The following is a 22326-nucleotide window of genomic DNA, read 5'->3' as shown; positions in this document are numbered from 1 at the left end:
CCCCACACCTACAGGGCAGATGGAAGAGAAAACGGACACAGATCCAGCCACCAAAACAGAACTTTTTTCAGTGAACCTGGTGCTTAGCAGACAATGCATTCATTATTTTCTCTATCCCTTATTATGCCTTTCAACTTTTAATGTTATTAAATCTTTTTATAACAAAAAAGCACTACACCAGAGAAATTCACATTAAGCCTAGATGGTTAACTCAGAAAAGGAGAACCCAAAACAGTTCAAGCCAGCTGGGGAGGAGCCACATCCTCAGAGTCCCGGGCACACGGCCACCCTAGGCAGTGGCTCACAGGCACCGCGCACACGGAGCTCCAGGCCCTGGGACGGCCGGCGGCACAGACAGCTAACAAGCAATACTCACCAAAAGCCTGAAAAAGCATAAAACCCTTACCAAGCAATTTTCCTTTCAGGGATTTACTCTAAGGAAATAATAACGATATACACACATTGGAGCTAAAATATTATTTATAATATTGTTGTTTATAATAATAAGCAATATCTTTTAAGTCCAGCAGAGGACTATACAAATAACTTACAGTACATTAATACCTCAGAATATTATGACCTCACTAACAATAATGGTATAGAAATACACTTATTGTTAAAGAAAAAGTTATTATAATGTACAGTGTTATTTAGTGAAAAAGACAGGTACAAACCATGCATCCATAGTATATCGCATGCGCACAAGTATATATGTATAAAAAGAAAAAGTCTGAAAGGTAACATACCAAATACTAAGAGTTAATATCTATTTTCATTTTGCCCATTGCCTTTTTCGAACAATTCTACAATAAACCTGTGACTATTTATAATCAGAAATTTAAAAAATAGTAAGCCACTTCAGGACCAGTTGTTCTAGTATTTCCAAAGGCAGAAATTACATTGTCCAATAAAATAATTGTCAATAAAGATGTTACTAAATTCAAATTTAAGAAAATCTGACCCAGCTTTTTACATCAAAAAATATAATTTGTCAAAGGTACCTTTGCAAGTAAATGAAAATCAAAGTGTTAGACAACATATTTAAATATTGGAGATAAAATGTTAAAAATTTCAGTAAGTTAAATTTTACGTATAAAGAATAGTCATTAAAAGCAAGTTAGTTTTAAATGGGCTTATAGCAGAAACATACGTTTGGCAATTAGATAAAAATTATACTAAAAGTAATCAATAGGCATTTCAAAAACATTATATAAATTTGAATATTTCACAAGTTTAAATTAATATACTCCATTAATACCAATTTATTTACATAATAAAATCCCAAACAAATATTTCTTTTGTTCCATTAAACCACTCCAAGGCCACTGGGCTGGGTTTTCCTTATTCCACACTAGCCCCGCTTCCCTCTCTGTCCTCCAGGCTGATAGCTACCTGCTCTTCCTTCTTTGAGAATAACATTAGCAGCCCTGAGTCACAGAGGGAGAGCACCTTGCTAAAATGTTAAGCTGACTCCTTTGGGATAACTCATTTGTGAATAAAAGACCCTAGGAAAAACTCCCACAAGTCAAGAGTGCATGGAATTTCTCGAAGATAAACCATAAGCTCAGCAATCTAATATTTTATTCAAACTGTAAATAAAGCAAGTTTGAATATTACTGAAAAGGAAGCCCACCCACAATATGGCTCCGTCCCCTAAAGAACTATCAATTCATTAGGTGACCCTGACACAGAACGCAGTCACAGAATAAATTAGCCACCTGGCAGTCAGGTTGGTACTCCCAGCCAACCCTCAGGAACTCTTCCTTGGTGTCCTTCACTCGCCACTTTGTCCTCAGGGCAGCAAGCCCCACCCCTGGCCCCCAAAACAGGCTCCTATCTCCCCCAGGCTCCTGTCACACTCTGGAATCCCTGGTCTGAGCGCTTGAAACAGTGGTGACTGCAGCTTCGGTGACCTGAGTGTGAGGCCCGTCTCTGCTACTACACCACACTCTAAGAGAGCAGGGACCAAGCTTCCCAGGGCACCTGCATGGCCGAGGTGAATTCAAGCACCAAACTATAAGACACAGACCCAAATTTCCAGGCGTTGAGAAATATGCTGGCCAGCACAGCCAGGAATATCATCCCGGAAAGGAAAGGAACCGCGCCACCCCCGAAAGAGAGAACAGAATCCAGGCAAAGTAAGAGGAGAGGAGTCAGTCCATGCAACAGAGTAACCACCAAGGCTTCTGGTCCGGTTCACAGTCTCTGAAGATGAAGTCAGCATTTTATAACTCCTGTTTTTAAGGGATCCTGCTTCACACAGAATGGCAAAACTCCTCGAAGCCCTTGCTACACTGGTGCCCTTTATAATCACTTTTCAGAAAGGGGACCCACCGCGTGACCTTTCCACTGGGGGTTCTGTGCACAGGTCAGACCAGGAGCTCCATCAGGAGAGGGACCCTGTCCTCTTCTCACCTCCATGTCCCACGCTCAAGTGCCAGGCACACCAGTCGCTCAGAGCACCCATGTATCAGTACCCCACGCCAGTAATCTGTATCATCCAGGTATCAGCCCAGCGAGATAAAATTGAGGATACACTTACCTGTCACTCTGTTTATTACAAAAATCATTTCTTATTTTGTCCACAATAGAAGTTCGAGGAAGGATGTTGGTTTTGTTTTTTTTCTTGGCATCATTTTCAACTACCACTATCAGCCAGTCCACAGAGCTGTGGGCTTTCAGAGCGTTCTGCCACTTGGTAAGGTCGTCTTTTACTGTAGCTTTATACACCTCAGTGTCCTAGAAACAAATAAGTCACCGTGAGAGCAAGTTAACCAATCCCTTCCATTTATTTGGCAAAATGTGTCTAATAGCAGCAGCCACGGTGCTCTGCAGTTCCAGGCTCGGGAGGCTCCAGGAGGCGCCCAGCGCTGAGCCACCCTCCAGGTCTCTGGCACGCCCTTTGTGTTGTCCCCAAATACTTGGGACACTGAGGGAAGCTCTTTCAATATCACAGAGGAAGAGACTGAAAGTCAGACAGCTCAGAAGTTGCCCACAGTGACACAGTCAGCTAGGCAAGTTGGCACTTTCAAAGCCGGGTCTGCGTGGCCAAAGGCCCTGGGCCCAAGCACTGCTGTGTGCCCTGCCTGGATTGGGGAGGCAAGCGGGTCCTCCACTGCAGGCTGCTTGTCATCACTGTAGGCTGGCTGATATGGCAGGGCCACGGGCAGCCCCCCAACATTCCCTCCACAGTCCCTCAGCTCTCTGCCAACCCCCAGAACCACTCCAAACTCAATGCCACTGGCAGGCCACACCTGGGCAAGGCAGCCTCAGATGGGAACCCGAGGAAAGAGGACTATCTGAAGCGTCTTGAAAGCTATTTATTCTGAGTCACATGGATCGATAGGAGAGCTGTCCTGGTCCTTAAAATCAACGCTGCTTCCAACTCAGTTCTACGCATCAGCCTGTCAAAGGGAGCGTCCCGCCTCAGTCTCTTCCAGACAGAAGCAGGGAAATGGAAATTGCCCTTGCTATCTGTACCTAAGTTTGTAATTGCCGGTAAGCTCCACAAATGCACTTAAAAGATTCAGAGTGAACATCTAACACCAAAATGCCTAATTCATTCCAAAATTAGGCATTTAAAAACCTTATAAAACTATACTTAGTAGCTGCTTTCCTCTCTTTTAGTAGAAGAGTCCTTATTATCCTGCCTGTACTGCCACTAGATCTTTTTGGTCTTTCTTAACACTCCTACAGATATATACTAATGCGCCTGCCTGATTCATAAATGATTTAAACTTCAAATTCTGTAACCAGTCCCACTTTTGGTTTAATTAATCAGCGACAAGTTCCAAAAGGCAGTACTTATCATTTTTAGCCTGATTTTTAAAACTATGTCCTTGGTTTAAATTAGAAGCAAATACAATCTGAAATAATTATTTGCTTAAAATTTAAGAAAAAAAACTACCTTGCAAAAATCAATTTTCTGTGAATCACTGTCCTCATACACATACACTGTGTGTTACAGAATGGCCGTTCTAGAACTTGAAGTGAGAGTTTACAACGCTGGTGGTCTACAGAAACTCTAAGAACCCAAATGCATCACCCCACCTGGAAGGTGAAACCAACGTGTTACAGAGCGGCCAAGGAGCGTGAAGAACTGAGAACCACAAGGCCTGGCTCCAGGTGCCCTTCAGCCACCTCCAGCCCCACCCCCACCAGCCTTCCACCCCGGGAGGCGTGGCAGCACCTGCACCTGAGCGGCCACCTGCACACCCTCTGAGACGCTCTGCAGGGCAGGCAGTGTGCAGGGACTCAGGAAGAGACCTCTCTAAGCAGCAGGTGGGACAGCACCCCAAAGCTCAGGAGTACACAGTCTAGCCTATCACTCATGACAGTGAGCATACAGGGAACAGCGCTAAGTCAACTCAAGAGTCTCTTCAGAAGAGGAGCACAGGTGAGCCGGTGAGGTTGAGGGTCTATCAGGAAAACAAAACATTAGCAGGGAGGATGGGGAAGGTGTTCACAGCGGGGGGCCTAAGTGAGGGGCAGCCCTGCCCACGCATCGGAGCCAAGCAGAAGAGGAGGGTATCACGGCACAAGATATGGGACCCCAAGTGAGATGATGAGGGACTGGGGTGCTGGCACGAGGTGTCTGAGGCCAAGCAGGACAGAGGACAGGATCTCCCTGTGGGTGCTGTGGATCAGGGAGATGAGGAGGGGGATAATCCAGCCCTGAGCATCTGCTCCAGAGCAGGGAGGGCCACCATGTTGTGACAGGAATTATTCAAATAAGCAAACATATGGAGGATAATGAGCACCTGGCTTCTTACATCAGAGAAGGGAGCTCCAAACACGGGAAGGGAGGGAACTATAATCAACCCTGGGCCGTAGGACTGGGACTGGATTGTGTATGCACCCGCATGTGTATGTGCGTGCACAGAGAGCTCTACATGTGGAAATACGGATGTAGATGTGTATGTAGGTGACATACATGCACAGACATACGGGTCTTCTCCAGCCATGTCCACCAAGACGGCTCAACAGCAAACAGCACACCTGGCCCCAGAGCTTGGTTTCTAAGTACAATATTCCCCTCAAAGAGCCAGGGTCCCTGAGAAACAGCTGACCCCAGGGCTCAGGCAGGGAAACAGCAGGGAAAGGGCCCTGGGACACCCTGTGTAAGGGAGTGCTCAGAGAATGAGAGAATGAGGACATTTCCAAAGGTCACAGAGACCAAACCTGGAACAATCTGAGCATTCAAATAAATAATGACATTAAGGATTATATTCCAAACACTAGAAATTAATAAGTGCATACTGACATCAATCAATGAACAGGACGGTGGCTTCCAGACAAGATGAAGTGACAGGGAGCAGACTGATACAACCACCTCAAACAACCTCCCTACTCCCCCCCCCCCAAAAGCATGAATCAAAGGTTCTCAAGACCCTGGACAGCAGGCGGCGCAGGACAGTCCCTGAGTGGGCGACAGCGAGGCGCACCCGAGGGCAGCACAGCAGGGGCCTCCAGGGGCTCCCAACCACACACAGGACGGGACGGGATGGGTCCGAGCAGGCCTGGTAGACTCCCCGTGTGGAGGCGGTGGAGCTGAAGAGTCCTGGGGGATGAAGGCAGCGGATTTCATACGTCAGGGTCGCAGGGGAGAGAGCAGCAGGAGGGCCCTCAAGTATTCAGCAGGGACCTGACCGGCACATGCATGTAGGCAGTGCCCAGAGCTGAGGAGAGACCCTCCAGGCAGGATAAGACACCCACACGGGACCGGGAACAGTACCGAATCTAACAGGCCAGAGCAGAAACCTCCTGATTCACAGGGTATCAGGTGGAGAACTCAGCAGTAAGGAATCATTAGTCCTAGACTGCTCACTGCTCCAGACCCACCAAGACATAAAAGCAATTCCTAAAAGGATCAAACTTAACTCAGTGAAAGCTCAAGAAAAAATCTAGGGTTACAAAAATACCAGGACTGCTCTGGCTGGTGTGGCTCAGTGGATTGAGCACCAGCCTGCAAACCAAAGGGCCACTGGTTCGATTCCCAGTCAGGGCACATGCCAGGGTTGTGGGCTGGGTCCTGAGTTGGGGATATGTGAGAGGCAAACGATTGATGTATCTCTCACACATGGATGTTTCTCTTCCTCCTTCTCCCTCCCTTCCCTTCTCTCTAAAAAGTAAATAAATAAAATCTTTAATAAACAAAAGAAGTGAGAGAATAGTTTTGTTTTGTTTTTAAATACCACGACTGAACAAGATAAAATTCACAATATCTGGCATCCAATAAAAAATTGCCAGGTAAGCAAAGAAATAACAATATATGATCCATAATATGTAGAAAACTCAATCAACAGAAGTAGATTCAGTAATGATGCAGATAATAAAATCAGCAGACAAAACCATTAAAACAGTTTTGGTAACCACATTTCATATGTTCAAGATGTTAAGCAGAGACATGAAAAATATATTTCAAAGGAAGAGGGAAAAACCCCATGGAATTTCTAAAGACGAAAACCACAGTGCTAAACTGAAAAATACACTGGGTAGTATTAAGAGCAAACTGGGCAACTTGAAGACACAGAAACAAAAATTATCCAAATGAAACACAGAGGAAAACGCTATTAGAGCATCAACACAGCATCAATGAGCTGCAAGACTTCAAGTGGCCTAATACATAAGTAACTGGGGTCCCCAAGGACAAGGGAGATAAAGAAAAAAATATTTGAAAAAACAATGAGCAAAAATGTTCTAAATTTGATCAAAATTATGTAAACCCAAAAGCCCCAAAAAACCCAAGCACAGAAACATGAACACTACGCCAACGCATATCACAAACTGCCTATAACCATGGATTAAAAAAAACATCTTAAACCACCAAAAGAAAAAGACACTTTACATACAAAGTAACAAAAAAGAAAACCAAAACAGATTTCCCATGGGTAACAATGGAAACCAAAAGACAATGGGGCACTGTCTCTTAAGGGTTAAAAGCGAAAAAAAAAAAGAAAGAAATTTCGAACTAGAATTCTATAGCAGTGAAATATTTTCCAAAAATAAAGGCAAAATACTTTCTCAGATACACACAAACACTGAGATAAGTCATCACCGGGACTGCCGCATAAGAAAGATGACGGAGGTCCTTCGGGCAGAAGGACGTGAACACCACTTGAAAGCCTGGACGGTCACAAAGGGAAGGGGAGCAGGGGAATGGTGACTCTGTCGGCCGACCCAAAGACACAACTGGCTGTGAAAGCGTAACACAGCTCCAGTGAACGGTGCATCTGTAACACAACACGGAGGCTGGGAGGGGACAGAAGCGCGCCGCTGTGAGGTCCTCATGCTAGGTGTCAGGTAGAACGATACAACCAGAAGGAGGGAGGCGGTAAGTGACAGACGTGTACGAACCCTAAGCAACTACAGTAAGCCCTCCAGTCACATCTTCTGTGCAACGTTTGACGAGATGCCGCAGGAACTTAACTCCTGTTTGTATCAGCCTGTGGCCATCCTGCTGCAGTTCCAAGGACCACTGATGATGTGAAGGGAGGGCTTCCTGTACTGAAATAGCACCACAAAGAGTTTTACTTTTAAATTTAAAATCCTAAATATTATCAACTTGCTCCAGGAAACTTTTCTTAATAGATAATAAAACTAAACAAAAACCCTAAAACAACAACAAAAAAACACAGGCTCCCTACCTACTAGAAAATGTAATTTAAGAAAAAAAAATACCTCTTTCATAATGTCCACAAAAACTATATCCAACAATAAAACTACAAGACTTCTGTGAAAAACACTGTGACACATTATTAAAGGACATAAAAAAGGTAGAAAGAAGGCCGAAACAAACCATGTTCCCAGACAAGAAGATTCATGATCACTAATTCCTTTCAAATTCATCTACAATTTATTCAAGGCAAGGGAACCCCTCCAGTCTTTCTTTTTCTTTTCAACCACTGTTCCAGTTACCTGCTGCTTTGTAACAAACCATACAATTTGTAACAAACCACACAATATGTAACAGTCCTGAACATTTTCGCTGCTCACGCAGCCACAACCTAGAGCCTTGGAGAACAGCTCGTTTGTGCCCCCTGGTGTCAGCTGTGGGGTTTGCAGGCTGGAGCAAGAGGCATCACCTGTCTGTTGGTGGATGTTAGCTTGTGGGCCAGGACCTGCTCAGACGGGGGTTGCACCTCCACATGGCCTTCCTGTGGGGGAACTTAACTTCCTCATAAAATGGCAGCCGGGCTCTAAAAGCTGGCACCCTAAGAGGACCCAGCAGAAGATATGTTACCGTTTATGACTTAGTCTCAAAAGTCACAGTGTCCCTTCCGCCAGTCAGAGGCCCACCCAGATTCAGCTAGAAGCACACTCCTGGCCTCTCGAAAGAGGAATGTTCCTGCCATGGACAGAGGAGCTGTGGGATGGGATATACTGGTACAGGCATTTTTGGAAAGTAAAATCTGTACACTTAACAATCTAACTTTAAGTTTATATGGACAAGAAAATGTATACTAATGAAAAGATTTATTTTAAAAGAACAAATATAAATATACATTATAAAAATGTAATAATTAGAAGTCTAATGCTGGCACAGATTAGACAATGATAAATAAGACCAAAGTGTCTAGAATACTGTGCCTATAGGGCATCGTCTTAAAAAGAGATATTTTTCAATTAATAGGAAAAAGACAAACAATTACAACATGATGCTAGGCCAATCTGCTACAAATTTAGACTGTAAAATTAGGCCCCAAATCTTTATAGCTCCTACCATAGACAAAAATTACCTAAAGCTATACAGATCAAACAGAAAATTATAACACAAATTATAAAATCATTAAAAGGAAATATAGGAGAAAAGCAGTTACCTTCAGATAGACAAGGCCTTCCTAAACATGACATACTACTCAGAAACCATTTTTTAAATAACATTTCACTCCATAAAAATTATACTAGTTACAAATATCTATGCACTAAATAATACATCAGCCGCCTTTACAGAACAGAAACTGCAGAAGATGTAAGAGAAACAGAAACGCAGTGAGAGCGGCTTTAACATGCCACCAGCAGCTAAAGACAGGTAAAATGAACAAAACTTTAAAATATAAATAATCTAAACCACATAATCAGTAAGATATTCCTTATGAATACCTATTTAACATAAATATCTGAAAAAAGAAAAAATATATCCTCAAACAAGCATGAACCATCCACAAAGACTTAATCATTCATTACGTCATAGAAAAAATTAAGTTTCATAAAGCAGAAATAAAGCCAATACTCTGATCATAATGCAATAAAAGGAAAAAAAATTTTTTAAACTTTTAAATTTTCTTTCTGGAAATTAAAAATCTTCCTGTTAAACTACGAGCTAAAAGGGGCAACACAAATAGAAAATAAAGAATATCCGAAAAATGACAGAAGACTGGAATATATTTAAGTTCATATCTTCAAAGGCCCATAGCAATAAATATGTAAGAATAAAAATAAATGCATTCCCAACTCAAAAATACTAGAATAAGAACAAAGTAAAACATAACAAAAGAAAGAAAATAAGAAAAACGAAAGAAAAATTAATCAAGTAGAAAACAGATCAGTAGTACAGCAGATTAATAAATAAAAGCCCTGATTCTCTGGGAGGAAGACTCGCTGCTTTAATCAGGAGTGGGAGAAAGCACAAATACACCAAGTAAGAAACAACGGTGGGAAATAGCTATGACAGAGCATATTTTAAAAGTCAAAAAAGACCACATACCTCAATGAAAGTAAATTTTAAAACCTAACTAAATGTATAATTTCTAAGAAAATACAATATATCAAAATCGACAAAGGGCTAAAACAGACCAATTTCCACGGAAGAGATTCAGGACATGGTCAGGAATAAGCCCACAAGGAGTACCAGGTCCAGATGGTTCACAGAAGGACGTCACCAAACCTTGGAGACCTGAGAGTCCCAGTGTCTCATAAACTGTTTCAGAAACAGAAGAAAAAAAACTTCCAAATTCCTTTTATGAACCAAATACAACATCGATACCTAAACCTGAGAGAGCACAAAAAAGGTACAGACCAATCACTCGTGAACACAGATGCAAAAATCCTAAATGAAGCGAGCAAACACCTAAACCACATTAAGAAAAGAATACTTTGACCAAGAGGGATTTCTGCCAGGAATGCAAGTGTGGCTCAATAATAAGAAACCCATTAAAGTAACTCAACATATTAATAGATCTAAGTGGGAAAAAAAACCATATGATTATCTCTACTGAGTCTGAAAAACCCTTTAACAAAAGTCAACAATGTATTCCTCATAAAAACCCTGACAAAACAGGAACGGATGGAACTTCCTTCACAAGCTCATATAAACACACCTCAGTTGTAGAGCCCACGTATTCCCGAATAGGGACTGCGGCAGGCATTCCCACTAAGGCCAGGAGCAAGGCAAGATGCCTGCCATCCCTACTTCTACTTAACAATGTCTCAGAACAGAGAAAACAATTTGAGGCATAGAATTGAAAAATAAGAGGTAAGACTATCTCTGTTAGCAGATGACATGACAGGGTATCTGGAAAACCCTGCTGGGGCCTAGAGAATCAATGATAACGCTAACTCAAACAACAGAAGACTTCAGCAAGGTTAACATGAAAAATTAAGAGCCTTCATGGACACAAAAATAACCAACTAGAATATATAAGGGGAGAGAAATCCCATTTAAAAACAATTAGGCTAGAGCAACTAGGAAACCGCTAAAAGGACGAATGTCGAGGAGGACTAGCCCAAGCGGATAGAAACGACGCATCCCTGTCAGTCTAGGGAAGTGCAAACTACAAACTGTTGAATTCCTCTTAGGTCTGTTTCTAGCTGCAGCACAGGTGTAGCCATTGTGAAACTATGTTATGCTTATTGCAGGACTGAGCCCATAGCAGCTGTGTTCATGGTGTCGCGAGCCAGGGTGAATATAAACATCAAGCGGGTAAGGCCAGAAAGAGCCCTGTGGGGTCAGGCTGAACTCCGAGGCAGCAGTACCAACTCTGCTCTCTAGAGACGCCCTTCATTAGCTCTGTCTGCAAAAAGGGCACAAAGCAGCAGCGCCACACAGTGGCAAAGGAAATGGCGCTCTGTGAAGAACGGCTGATTCCAGGGTAAAGGTAGCAAACTTCTAAGAACCGAGAACATCTGACTGTCCCAGAAAGGAAGACAATGCTCAAGGGGACATAGGAGCCAGTTTGAAGTGACCCTCACTGCCCAAATCTGGGACAAGTTGAACATCAAATAAGTAAGGCATTAAATTAAACAATAGCACATGTAGGCTCTTTCCTAGAGTAGATCGCTGGCTGATAAATTCGGGGGGGGGGAGTGGGGTTTGCAACCCTTAGTCAAGACTGGCTCAGGAAGAGTCACCACTGGGGGCAGAATCTCCGTGCGAACACTGGATGGGGAGAAGGATGCTCACACTGTCCTAAAGCAGCTCCCCGGAGGTGGCTTATTCGCTGCCAGGGGCAAACAGAACTACAGCATGGAGAAACCAGACAACTCCCTGACCACAAATCAAATCTGACTTGTGGTCAAGAAGAGAAGAGTTACCAGGCCTGGGGCAGCCATCTCTAGGCCTGCTCGCAAGGCCGGCCCTTGGCTGGCACCTGGGAACGTGGATCAGGAGGGCCCCCAGCACACGTGATGGGAGCACCTCACTGGGCCTAAACTGCTGTGCAGGCATGACGGCTGTGCTGACACCTGCTCTACCCCCGGGGGTCCAGAGTTTTCGCGCGTGCTGAGCAGAGGTGCCACATGACCAGCCCCAATTAAAACCCCGGGTGCTGAGTCTATGATGCACTCCCCTGAGATACAACATCTCACACGTGTGGCTAAGCAAAAGCAGAAGATGCATGGGTACGGTCCAGGGAAACCAGGCATGAGCTTTGAGTTCTTTCTCATAAAAATTACAAAAACCACTTCTGCTTCCTCAGATTCAGGTTAAAATGCCATGTAATGATTTATAAATGTGAATACTGCTAAATGTTTGCTTTATTAGAATCAGAGAAGACAGAAAGAAATGACCCACAAATTTTTCTATTAATTCATGACAGAAGAATTCTGTCAAGAATGAGAAATTTCTTTCCGGACTCACAAATCCACAACTGCCAAGTACACATAAAGAGTGAAAGCAGCAGCACCCGCTCCCTGGATGGCAGTCATGCATGGCTTCCTGCAACGGGCACGGATGGTGAGGAAGGACGCAGTGCCCTGGCCCTCAGAGCCTACAAGCCAAGGACAAGCAAGGGTTGTCTGCCATGCCGGTGAACAGAGGAGGCTGTGAAAACAAAGCTGAAAGTAAGTATTAAACATACCCGGTGGTCACCGGGGCACAGAGAGGGCGTCACAGAACTCGAGCACAGGAGGTACGACCGCCCTGGGTGACTACCACAAGGACAACGCTCTGGGCCAGAGCAGAAGGATGCAACAGAGCCGCACACTGGCTGAGGAGTGGGGGAAAGAGACCACCAGGTAAGGGGCGCACCAGCAAGTACATGTGACAAATGGTGATGGTCTCGAAAAGACCCAGACCCAGGAATTCTTAACGCTATTCCAGGACATTGCTCCCCGCCAATGAATACTTACACAGCATTCTGTCCAATAAATATGAAGAAAGGGGAAAGTAAGCAGAGCTTTGTTTCCTTCTTTGGGCAGCAACTCCTCTTTGAACTGCACAAAGCTGGATTCCAGGTGAATCATCTTGGGAGCCCGGCCATAGGATCTATAAACAATTTTAAAGTCAATAAGAGAAACAACTGATAAATACTCAGCAGAAAGAGAGAAATGCAACAAGAGTTTAATCATTTCCATGAGTTCAGAAGTACACTGACTATTAACCCTCTATGAGACTTCCCCAGAATTCTATAAATTACGTTACACACAGCTCACAGCTACACATCAAAGCTACCTGTCCGTCAACTCTCCCATTTACTCAGTGACACATGCATGCAGAGGAACCTGCTACCTAACCAGCGCCATTTGCAACACTACAGACTTCTGGGGAAAATGGGCCTCCCTTGGGGCTTAACTTCATCTTTAAGTCACCATAAAAGAAGAAAAGTTTCCCAAATGTCCAAGGTGCAGTTTGAAAATATGAAAGCTTTCAACTGCACCGGCACTTTTGTCTCCTGTATCATCCGGAAAAGAGAATCGTGCAGAGCAAGAGAACAGGTTCCGTTCGCAGAGCACAAATAAAAGCGTGGGAACCGTCCTCCTCCCTTTCCCAGTCCAAGAGGAAAGAGCACAGAGGCCCCACCAGCTACAAACACCTAACCTGAGTCTGGCAGGGGATATGGGTGCTATTTTGTGATACTTCTAAAAATAAATTATGTCACATGGGTCTTTTTCCAAGCCTTATTTTCCACCTCTAGAGGCTGCATCTCCAATCTCAGGTGCGTCCGTGTTTAACAAGCTGACACCAGCCATGCTAAGTGTTGAGTGTGACCAGGCTCACACATGAACTTGTCTATATCCTATTTGCAGGCTATTTTTTTCTGTCCTTTGTGAGATTAATCAAGTTTTCTTTTTCCATCTTAACCATCTACCCCTATTCTGCTGTTGGTTACATTTTTATTTTTAATATACATAAATGTATCCTCCTTAAATAAGACAAGAAAGACAGTACACCTTCTCTCTGCTTTCTTCCATACATCTAGAATTTTACATTTTTTCATTTTTGAAAGTATTGATACCTTAACTTTACCAAAATATTTTCTGACTGGTTTGCTGGCAGCTGCTTCTTTCATCTTGTGAATTCTGAGTTCATTTTTCTTCTTGTCAAGATTCATCCTTTAATTATTTCAGACAGGATTATAAGGTTTCTGATCACACGTGTCTAAAAAGGTCATTATTTTTGCACTGCTTCCCAACTATCTCCATGTCGTAGCAAACGGTGACTAGCCTATTTGAAAGGCACCCTAGAGTAACGCACATGGCTGTGGGCAGCAAGATGGGACAGATCAGGGCCCCTGGCTATCCTGGGCACCAGCTGACCCAGCAAGGCCTAAGAGGAACACACTCCCTCAGCACCCAGTCTCATCCAGGGCCCACGGCGGAAGGCACCGATGCAGTTTTCCCTCTTGCACGAGTTCCAGGTTCAAAGGTCTTTTCCCTCAATTCTTTGAGAAGACTGTTCTTAAATGTTCTATTTTATGCTGCATTTTAAATGGTGAGAGAAATGCAAATTTGGTTTCCCTTTTCTCTGTTTTCTTGGCAGGGCTTTCTGTTTGCTTTCATTCTGCTTGACTTTCTGCAGGCCCTGTAATCTCTGATCACTTCTGGGAAAATCCTGATGTTAGTTCTTCAAATATTGCCTGCCCTCCATTCTCTGCTCTCTCCTCTGAAACATCTATTGGAAGGATAATGAAACCTCTGGGCATATCCTCTGTGTCTCAGCTTTTCATCCATGCTCTCCGTCTCCAGCTTTTAGCATTGAACTCTAGCATTTCCAAGCTCAACCTTTCAACTCACTAATTGGCTCTTCAGCTATACAGCTGTTCAGTGAATCTTGCAAAGTTTGTGCTTCAATCTTTATCTCCAAGATCTAATCAGTTAATTTGGAATCTTTATCAAAGTAATATGTACACAATCTAACACGTCAAATAGTATGAATTAGCTTCTCTCTCTCTCTCACACACACACATATGCGAGCAGGTGCCTACCTCATCCTCTCTACCTCATCTACGCATTAAGTCTCCTAGAGCTGCTATTTTAAAAAGTACCACAAACCTGGAGGTTTAAAACATCACTCGTTTTCTCAATTCAGGGGGCCAGGAATTCAAAATCAAGGTATTGGCGGGGCTGGTACCCTCTGGGAGCTCTGAGGGAAAACTCGTTCCTTCCCTCTCTCCTCCCTTCTGACCAGCTGGGTGTTCTCGGGCTTGTGGATGCATCAGTCCAATCTCTGCCTCCATCTTCACGTCTCTTTTCCTTTTCTGTGTCTTCTAAGGACATCTGTCATTGGCCTTAATGCCCAACCGAATCCAGGATGAGCTCATAAAGAGATCCTTAACTTGATTACATCTGCAAAGACCCCTCTTCCAAATAAGGTCCACATCCACTGGTTCCAGACAGACATGCCTCTGGGGGCCACAATTCAACCCGCTACATCTTCCAGGCTCTTTAATTTTAGACCTGATCTCCGACCGTCTGTGATGGGAGATGCAGATTCAGCTGTCTGCCCATCCTCCTCCTCCTCCCTGCCCTCCCTCTCCCAATGGCTCTATCACAAGTGTTTATTGCCCAGACGCAGCGTGTCCCTTATTATGAAATGTAGAAGCACTGTTCTGCTCACTATTAGGCCAAGTAACACCATATGCTTACAGCAGCTCAGCTGCTTTAGAACCTAACTTTCTTCCTCTTAGAGCTTTTATGTTCTTAGCTCCCAGTATCACATTTTTAAATCTCCTGAAGCTCTCCAACAGAACTGAAAACTCTCTGGTGCTAGCCGCACCTTCAGGCATCAGGTCACCTATCAGTTCCTTTTCCCTGGTGACATCCCCCAGAAGCCCACAGTCCTGCTGCTCCGATCAGAAATGCATCCAGGTCCTAAATTTGATGAAGCACCTCCTCCTGATGTTTCCTGAAACAGGGAGGGTAGTAGGTCTTGCCCCTGGGGACATCCAGTTTCTCCTCTCTCGCCTGGGGAGCATGGATGTGACACAGAGTTCTTGGGTCTTAGCTGTACCCTGTTCAGATTGAGACCACTGTTCCAGAATGGCACTTCTCCCCACTTTCTGCGGTGCCTCAGATCCAAGGCTCTAGAGCTTCTCTGCCCACGGAGAGATGTCCCTCCCCAAGGTTCCTGCAGGGGCAGACAACTGCAGTCGCTTCATGCAGACACACAACATGGGGGGGCCCTGCTTCTACCTGCTCCCTGCCCGCGCCTTCTGCCCCCACCCTTTCCAGCCTGGTCTTGCCCTCGCCTACCAGGCTCTTGGGCCCTGTCACTTGTTCAGCCTTGTCTGCTCCTCAGGGAGCCCCCTGCACAGACACATGGAGCTCAGCTGTCTCTCCTAATTCCTCCATCTCTCTTTCTTCTACCAAAAAGGTGTCCACATCTCTTTGCTGCCATCACCTCCGCCCCCTTCCTCTGTCCTTGTGCATTTATACCTTTTTAGTTCTTTTGCTCATTTAGTGAAGTTTCAGGAAGGTGAAGAGATGAATCATCGGCAGTCATCGGCAGCCGTCCGTCTCGAGAGACGATGGCGTAGCTTCTTGAGAGTCTATCTGCACCGCCGAGAATGGCTGTGCAGTCCGACTCGGGAGTGACAATCCCTGCCGCACTTGTTACGGGTGAAGGCAGATGGCTGTTGTTGCTGCTGTTGACGCTGCTTCCGCCTCGATCTTTTCTGGACCTCCTCCTCGTTGCGCGCAGCCTCTGCACGTGACGTACCTTGTCTGACCGCGAGCCTCCAGGCTAGGCGGTCGTCTGCTTGAACTTCCCATGTGTTGAGATTGATGGAGCATTGTGTCATGTCCTTTTTGCAGATGTCTTTGAACCGCAGTTTTGGGCGCCCTGTCATCCTCCGGCCTTCTGCTAGCTCGCCGTAGAGGAGGTCTTTGGGAATACGGCCTGCATCCATTCTTTTGACATGGCCGAGCCACCTGAGGCGTCTCTCACTAAGAACTGCATGCAAACTGCTCATGTTGGCTCGCTTCAGCACCTCAGTGTTGGGAACCTTATCCTGCCAGGCGACATGCAGGACGCGTCGCAGGCACCTCATGTGGAAGCTGTTGAGTTTCCTTTCGTGCCTTGCGTAGGTGGTCCACGTCTCGCTGCCATAGAGGAGAGTGCTGAGTACGCAGGCTTGGTAGATGTGCAGTCTGGTTTTCTCAGTGAGGCTGGAATTGTTCCACACTCGCCGGTTCAGTTTGGCCATAACTGTGGCTGCCCTGGCGATTCCCCGGTTGACCTCCAAGTCAACTGACAGAGAGCTCGAGATGGTGGACCCGAGGTAAGTGAAGTCGTTGACAACCTCCGGGGTGTATCCGTCGATGGTGATACATGGGGGAGTCCCCGTGCCTTGAGCCATAACGTTCGTCTTTGTCAGGCTGATGGCTAGTCCGAACTCCTTGCATGCGTGGGAAAGGCAAGTGACTAGCTGCTGGAGTCCCTCTTTGGAGTGTGATGTCAAGGCTGCGTCGTCGGCAAAGAGCATCTCACGGATGAGCACCTCTTTGACTTTGGTCTTGGCTCGTAGACGGGCCAGGTTGTAGAGCTTGCCATCGGATCTGGTGTGAATGAAGACACCCTCGCTGCAGTCCTTAAAGGCGTATTGGAGGAGCATGGAGAAGAAGATTCCGAACAGCGTAGGCGCGAGGACGCAGCCCTGCTTTACTCCGCTGCTGACTGGGAAGGCCTCAGAGGTTGCGCCGTTGTAGGACACCGTGCTGTGCATGTTGTCGTGAAAGGACATGACCACGGCAAGCACATGTGGTGGACAGCCAATCTTCCGTAGCAAGCTGAAGAGTCCGCTTCGAATGACCAGATCAAACGCCTTCGTGAGGTCGATAAAGGCGAGGTAGAGTGGTTTATGCTGCTCGTGACACTTCTCCTGCAGCTGGCGTAGGGAGAAGATCATGTCCACTGTTGAACGGCCAGCTCTGAAGCCACACTGGGACTCTGGGTAGACGCGGGAAGCAAGGGTCTGCAGGCGGGCAAGAGCGACCCAGGCGAATACTTTGCCGACGACGCTGAGGAGAGAGATGCCCCGGTAGTTGTTGCAGTCGCTGCGGTCTCCTTTGTTCTTGTACATGGTGATAATGTTGGCGTCTCTCATATCCTGGGGGATGTAACCCTCCTTCCAGCAGAGACAGAGTAGATGGTGGAGCGGCTGTAGCAGGACTGGTTTCCCGCTCTTTAGGATTTCTGGAGGGATTCCGTCGCTTCCTGGTGCTTTCCCGCAAGCGAGGCGGTCGATGGCTTTGCCGAGCTCTGCCGCAGTAGGTGGGGTGTCTAGCTCCTCCATGACTGGTAGGTCTGGGATGGCGTTAAAAGCAGTGTCTGTTACGGTGTTCCTCGTTGCATACAGCTCGAGGTAGTGCTCGGTCCACCGCCGCATTTGCTGTTCCTGGTCAGTGATGACCTCACCTGTCTTGGAATTAAGGGGGGCGATCTTGGAGGGGATTGGGCCTGTCGCCTTCTTGATACCCTCATACATTCCTCGTGCGTTGCCTATATCGGCGGCTTCCTGAATGCTTCTGCACAGGTTTAGCCAATAGGTGTTGGCACAGTGGCGGGCGGTCTTCTGGACTTTGTTCCTGGCAGCCCGTAGAGCTTGAAGTGTACTGGGAGTGGGCGTGACCTTGTAAGCCAGTAGGGCCTTCCTCTTAGCCTCGATCACGGGTTCCATTTCTTCCCAGTGAGCCTCGTACCAGTCAGCGTTCTTCCGCTCTTTCTTCCCGTAAGCAATAATGGCGGAGTTGTATATGGCGTCGCGGAGACGTGGCCAATTGGATTCAATAATGTCGTCTGCCGCCATTCCCTCGCCGAGTGCATCTTCCATCCTGTTGATGAATTGCTGGGTCTTAACTGGGTTGCTGGCACAACTGGTGTTGATGCGTGGGCGACCCTTCATCTTGGAGTGGTGCAACCTCTTCGGCATTATGCGCACCTTGCTTACCACGAGGGCATGGTCCGTGTCGCAGTCTGCACTGTGGTAGCTGCAGGTGAGGAGGGTGCTGCCAATATCCGTTCTTCTGGTGATGACGAGGTCAAGCTGGTGCCAGTGGCGGGAGCGGGGGTGCCTCCATGACACCTGGTGGATCTCTTTGCACTTGAAGAATGTGTCACGCACAGGCCGTGGTGACACAAAAGCTCAAGCAGTCACTGACCATTCTCATTGATCTTTCCTCTCCCAAAGTTTCCGAGGCAGGTGGGCCAGGCCATGTGGTCGGCTCCTACTCTTGCGTTGAAGTCTCCAAGGAGATAAAGAGCGTTACTTCTGGGGATCTTGGATAACGCTTCGTCCAGTGCATGGTAGAACTGTTCTTTCTCTTCAGCTGTCTCTCCTAATTCCTCCATCTCTCTTTCTTCTACCAAAAAGGTGTCCACATCTCTTTGCTGCCATCACCTCCGCCCCCTTCCTCTGTCCTTGTGCATTTATACCTTTTTAGTTCTTTTGCTCATTTAGTGAAGTTTCAGGAAGGTGAAGAGATGAATACACATACTAAATCTATGTAGTTTCTCTACTGCACTGTTTCCCCCTCGTAACTCCCTTTATTGTTTCTTGGATATACTTTTTTCTTTTACCTTTCTATTATAAATGTTTAAATAATGCATTATTTAAAGTCCTTTTCGGATTACTCCACTTCTTCAGACATTCAATTCCTCCATTTGCTGAATGAACTGTTTTCTCTCATTAACAGCACTGGGCCTCCTCAGAGGCTGAGCAACTTTTTCAGAAGAGAAATGTCCCACACTCTGTACACTGTTTATGTTGAATGTTAGTAATTAAACACATTCCTGTAACACAATAATTGGCCACAAAAATTAGACTAGCTTCAACAGAGAGCCTGGGTGAGTCACCCCCAGAAAGCCACACTAATTCTTCATGGTACTGGGGTACAGACTGGTAATTGGCAAGAAATAATGTAGCAAGAATCAGAATTACATGAACATGAATAACAACAGAAAATTACTTATTCACCTTGTTAAAGTCAGACTACTTGTATTAACAAATCAAAATCCAAACATTTTCTAAAAATAATACCTTACCAGAAATTAGTTTCCCAACAAGATAATTCCATCTCCAAAGTCAATTACTTCCTTTGAACAAGTCATTAAATGGACAACTACACACAACAGGGCAGCTGGGGTGGCGGATGCGCTTCCTCTCCTGACTTTGACAAAACGTCTTCTGCACGCGTCCTCACCCTTAAGGAAGAGCATGGGGAGGCGCTAAGGGTGGACAGCGGTGTTTATGAGAGTGCAGATAAAGGTAATCTTCTACCTTAACGTGGGGCCTGTGCCCTTAAGACATTCTGATGACCGGGAAAAAAGCAGGCCTGTAACTAGAAAGAACTGTCTTGTTTCTGCCACCCTACATCTCGTTGAGAAAATCATTATTCCTTAGGGAGGAAGGCCCACCCAGTGGCTCCGCAGCACACTTTAGGACTCGGGCTTTAACCTCTCCTGCCTCGCCTGCCCGCATAAAAGCGAAGAGGGAGAGGCAGCCCGAAACAAACACCCCGTACCGTCTCCATTCCATCGGTTCTCTCGGCAGCTGCTGGGAAAGCGTTGGGTAAACAGAGGTAAATAAATTCTGATCTCCAGCACCTACGACAAGAATAAAGAGAAATCTGGTTAGGACATTTTTAGGTAAACCTAGGTAAAATGGCTCTAAAATTTATTAAATTGGCAATTTTAGACTATTTCATATTTAGTAAAATGACATCACGAAACGGGACTGTCTCATATCTTCAAGTAACTGGTGTCTAGGAAACCTGGCCCCTGGCATCTGTGGTCTAACTTAGCGCTCAGACACCTGCATGAGGCAGGTTCAGTTTTCCCCTCCAGGAGAATGAGGGTCAGAGAAGCTCAGTAACTTGCCCAAAGCCACAGAGCTCAGGAGAGACGGAGCCCTGTCAACTCCACCCAGTTTCACTCCTGAGTCTGCTCTACAGCCACTGCTTTCTTCAACTTCAAGAGAACAGGCAGAACACTCCAGGCGGAAAGGAAACCCGGAGAGGTGCACATGAACTTCATCAAAATAAACTCCATATGCATCAAAATGACATGAGGAGCAAAAACATACAGGACACGCTCCACACGCACATACTATGCAAAACACTGGCGGCCATGCAGTGTCTCGCTCAGTCCCCCACTAACGCCTAGGTGGCAAGGACAAACTTGGACTGACTTCACAGAGAAGGAACGTGAGGTCTGAGGGTCACGGTGCTCAGAGCACACAGCCACAGTGGCAGACTCTGGTCACGAACCACCCGCAATGCCCGCCCGCTGTGTGTCTGACGTTACACTGCACACACACTCAGCTTTCCACTCAGCTCTTCCACAGTGGCTTTAACAGCACGGAAAGCTCACTTAGCTCTCGTAAAATGATAGCATAACCATATGTTATACTTAAGCTGGAAAAGGGCCTTTTTAATATAGATTACTCAAATTCTTATCCTCAGAGGATCCTCTAACTTTGAGCAAGACTGTTTTCCAAATTGCTTTTATATTGATCTTAAAGAAATAATGGGGAATTGACAGGGGCTTGTTTTGCTATCGTGAACCTAAGAAAACTAAAACAAAAATAAACCTCCCCCAAACCACGTAACGTCGAGCTGCTGCTGAGGCAGCTGAGCTGTGAGCATCAGAAGGCCAGGTAGGGCATGGGACATGGGATGACAGACGCTGCCAGCCTGACCCTGAGTCCCCAGCTCTGCTTCCCACTGCTAGCTGCACAGTCTGTGGGGACCACTTCCCCCTCCTGGGCCTCACGGGACCGTCTGTGAAAGGGGAGAGTAAGAATACCTCCCCTCCACGGCTGAGGTGAAGTGTAAATGAGTCAGCGCCAATAAATAACCTTGAACAAGGCCTGACCCCGAGTAAATGCTGTATAAGGGTTACTATTGTTACATGCTTCGTTAAAATAAAACAATTTTTATGTTTTAACTTATCGTTTTTCATCATGTTCATCTACTTGATAGTCATCCTAGATATTATTCAAGTAAGAAATCTTCAGTTAGATTTCTTATCTTTCATTGCCAATTTCTGTTGCCTCTTTAAAAGGTTCCTAGATCAACGTACAAAAATCACTCTTCTTTGTTATGTGGAAGTTAGGGCAACTACGCGAAAGCTTTCTCCTCTCTCTGTGGTTTTCAATGAAGTCTCACATAAATGCCTAATTAGCATATGTCCACAGAGTAACAAAAATGAAATGCCTCCCACACTCTCCTATAAGCTGCCTCCCACAGGAAACCCTATTATACAATAACGCTTGTATAAAAGGAGACTAAAGTAACACTTTTCCTTAAATTCTATCATGAAATAAATATCTAATTTGTGTTCAGATTTTAATTTTAAAATATAGGTTAATTAGCACATCTGTCAAGGGCAAAGATGTCATCTGACAATAACTGGGGACTTAACATGTGACCATTTGACCTCAGTGTCTGTTATGAACTGTGCCCCCCTCCCCAAAATTCATACATTGAAACTATTTGGAGATAAGGTCTTGAAAGAGGTGATTAAGTTAAAATGAGATCCATAGGGTGGGCCCTGATCCAATCTGACTGGGTCCTTATAAGAGAACATAAGGACACACAGAGAGACACGGGGGCATGAAAAGTCCATGTGAAGACAGAGTAGGTAGGTGGCCATCCACAAGCCAAGGAAAG

General features: G+C 45.6%; 1 protein-coding gene across 1 annotated transcript in view; it reads right to left on the bottom strand.

Annotated features, from left to right (window-relative positions):
- Positions 1-22326, bottom strand: part of TRAPPC10 (trafficking protein particle complex subunit 10) — a 78324-nt gene that overhangs the window by 39216 nt on the left and 16782 nt on the right. Inside the window, exons 2-4 of the mRNA XM_090272141.1 lie at positions 20179-20260; positions 12568-12703; positions 2543-2739 (exon numbers count right to left, since the gene is read on the bottom strand). Of these exons, the coding sequence (XP_090128267.1) occupies positions 2543-2739; positions 12568-12703; positions 20179-20260 (415 nt within the window). The remainder of the gene's footprint in view (positions 1-2542; positions 2740-12567; positions 12704-20178; positions 20261-22326) is intronic.

This window comes from Furipterus horrens, unplaced genomic scaffold, assembly GCF_987537825.1.
Source record: "Furipterus horrens unplaced genomic scaffold, mFurHor1.1.pri manual_scaffold_1, whole genome shotgun sequence".
Lineage (NCBI taxonomy): Eukaryota > Metazoa > Chordata > Mammalia > Chiroptera > Furipteridae > Furipterus > Furipterus horrens.
The sequence above is the reverse complement of the archived record's forward strand: the minus strand, read 5'-3'. Positions and strand labels throughout refer to the sequence as shown.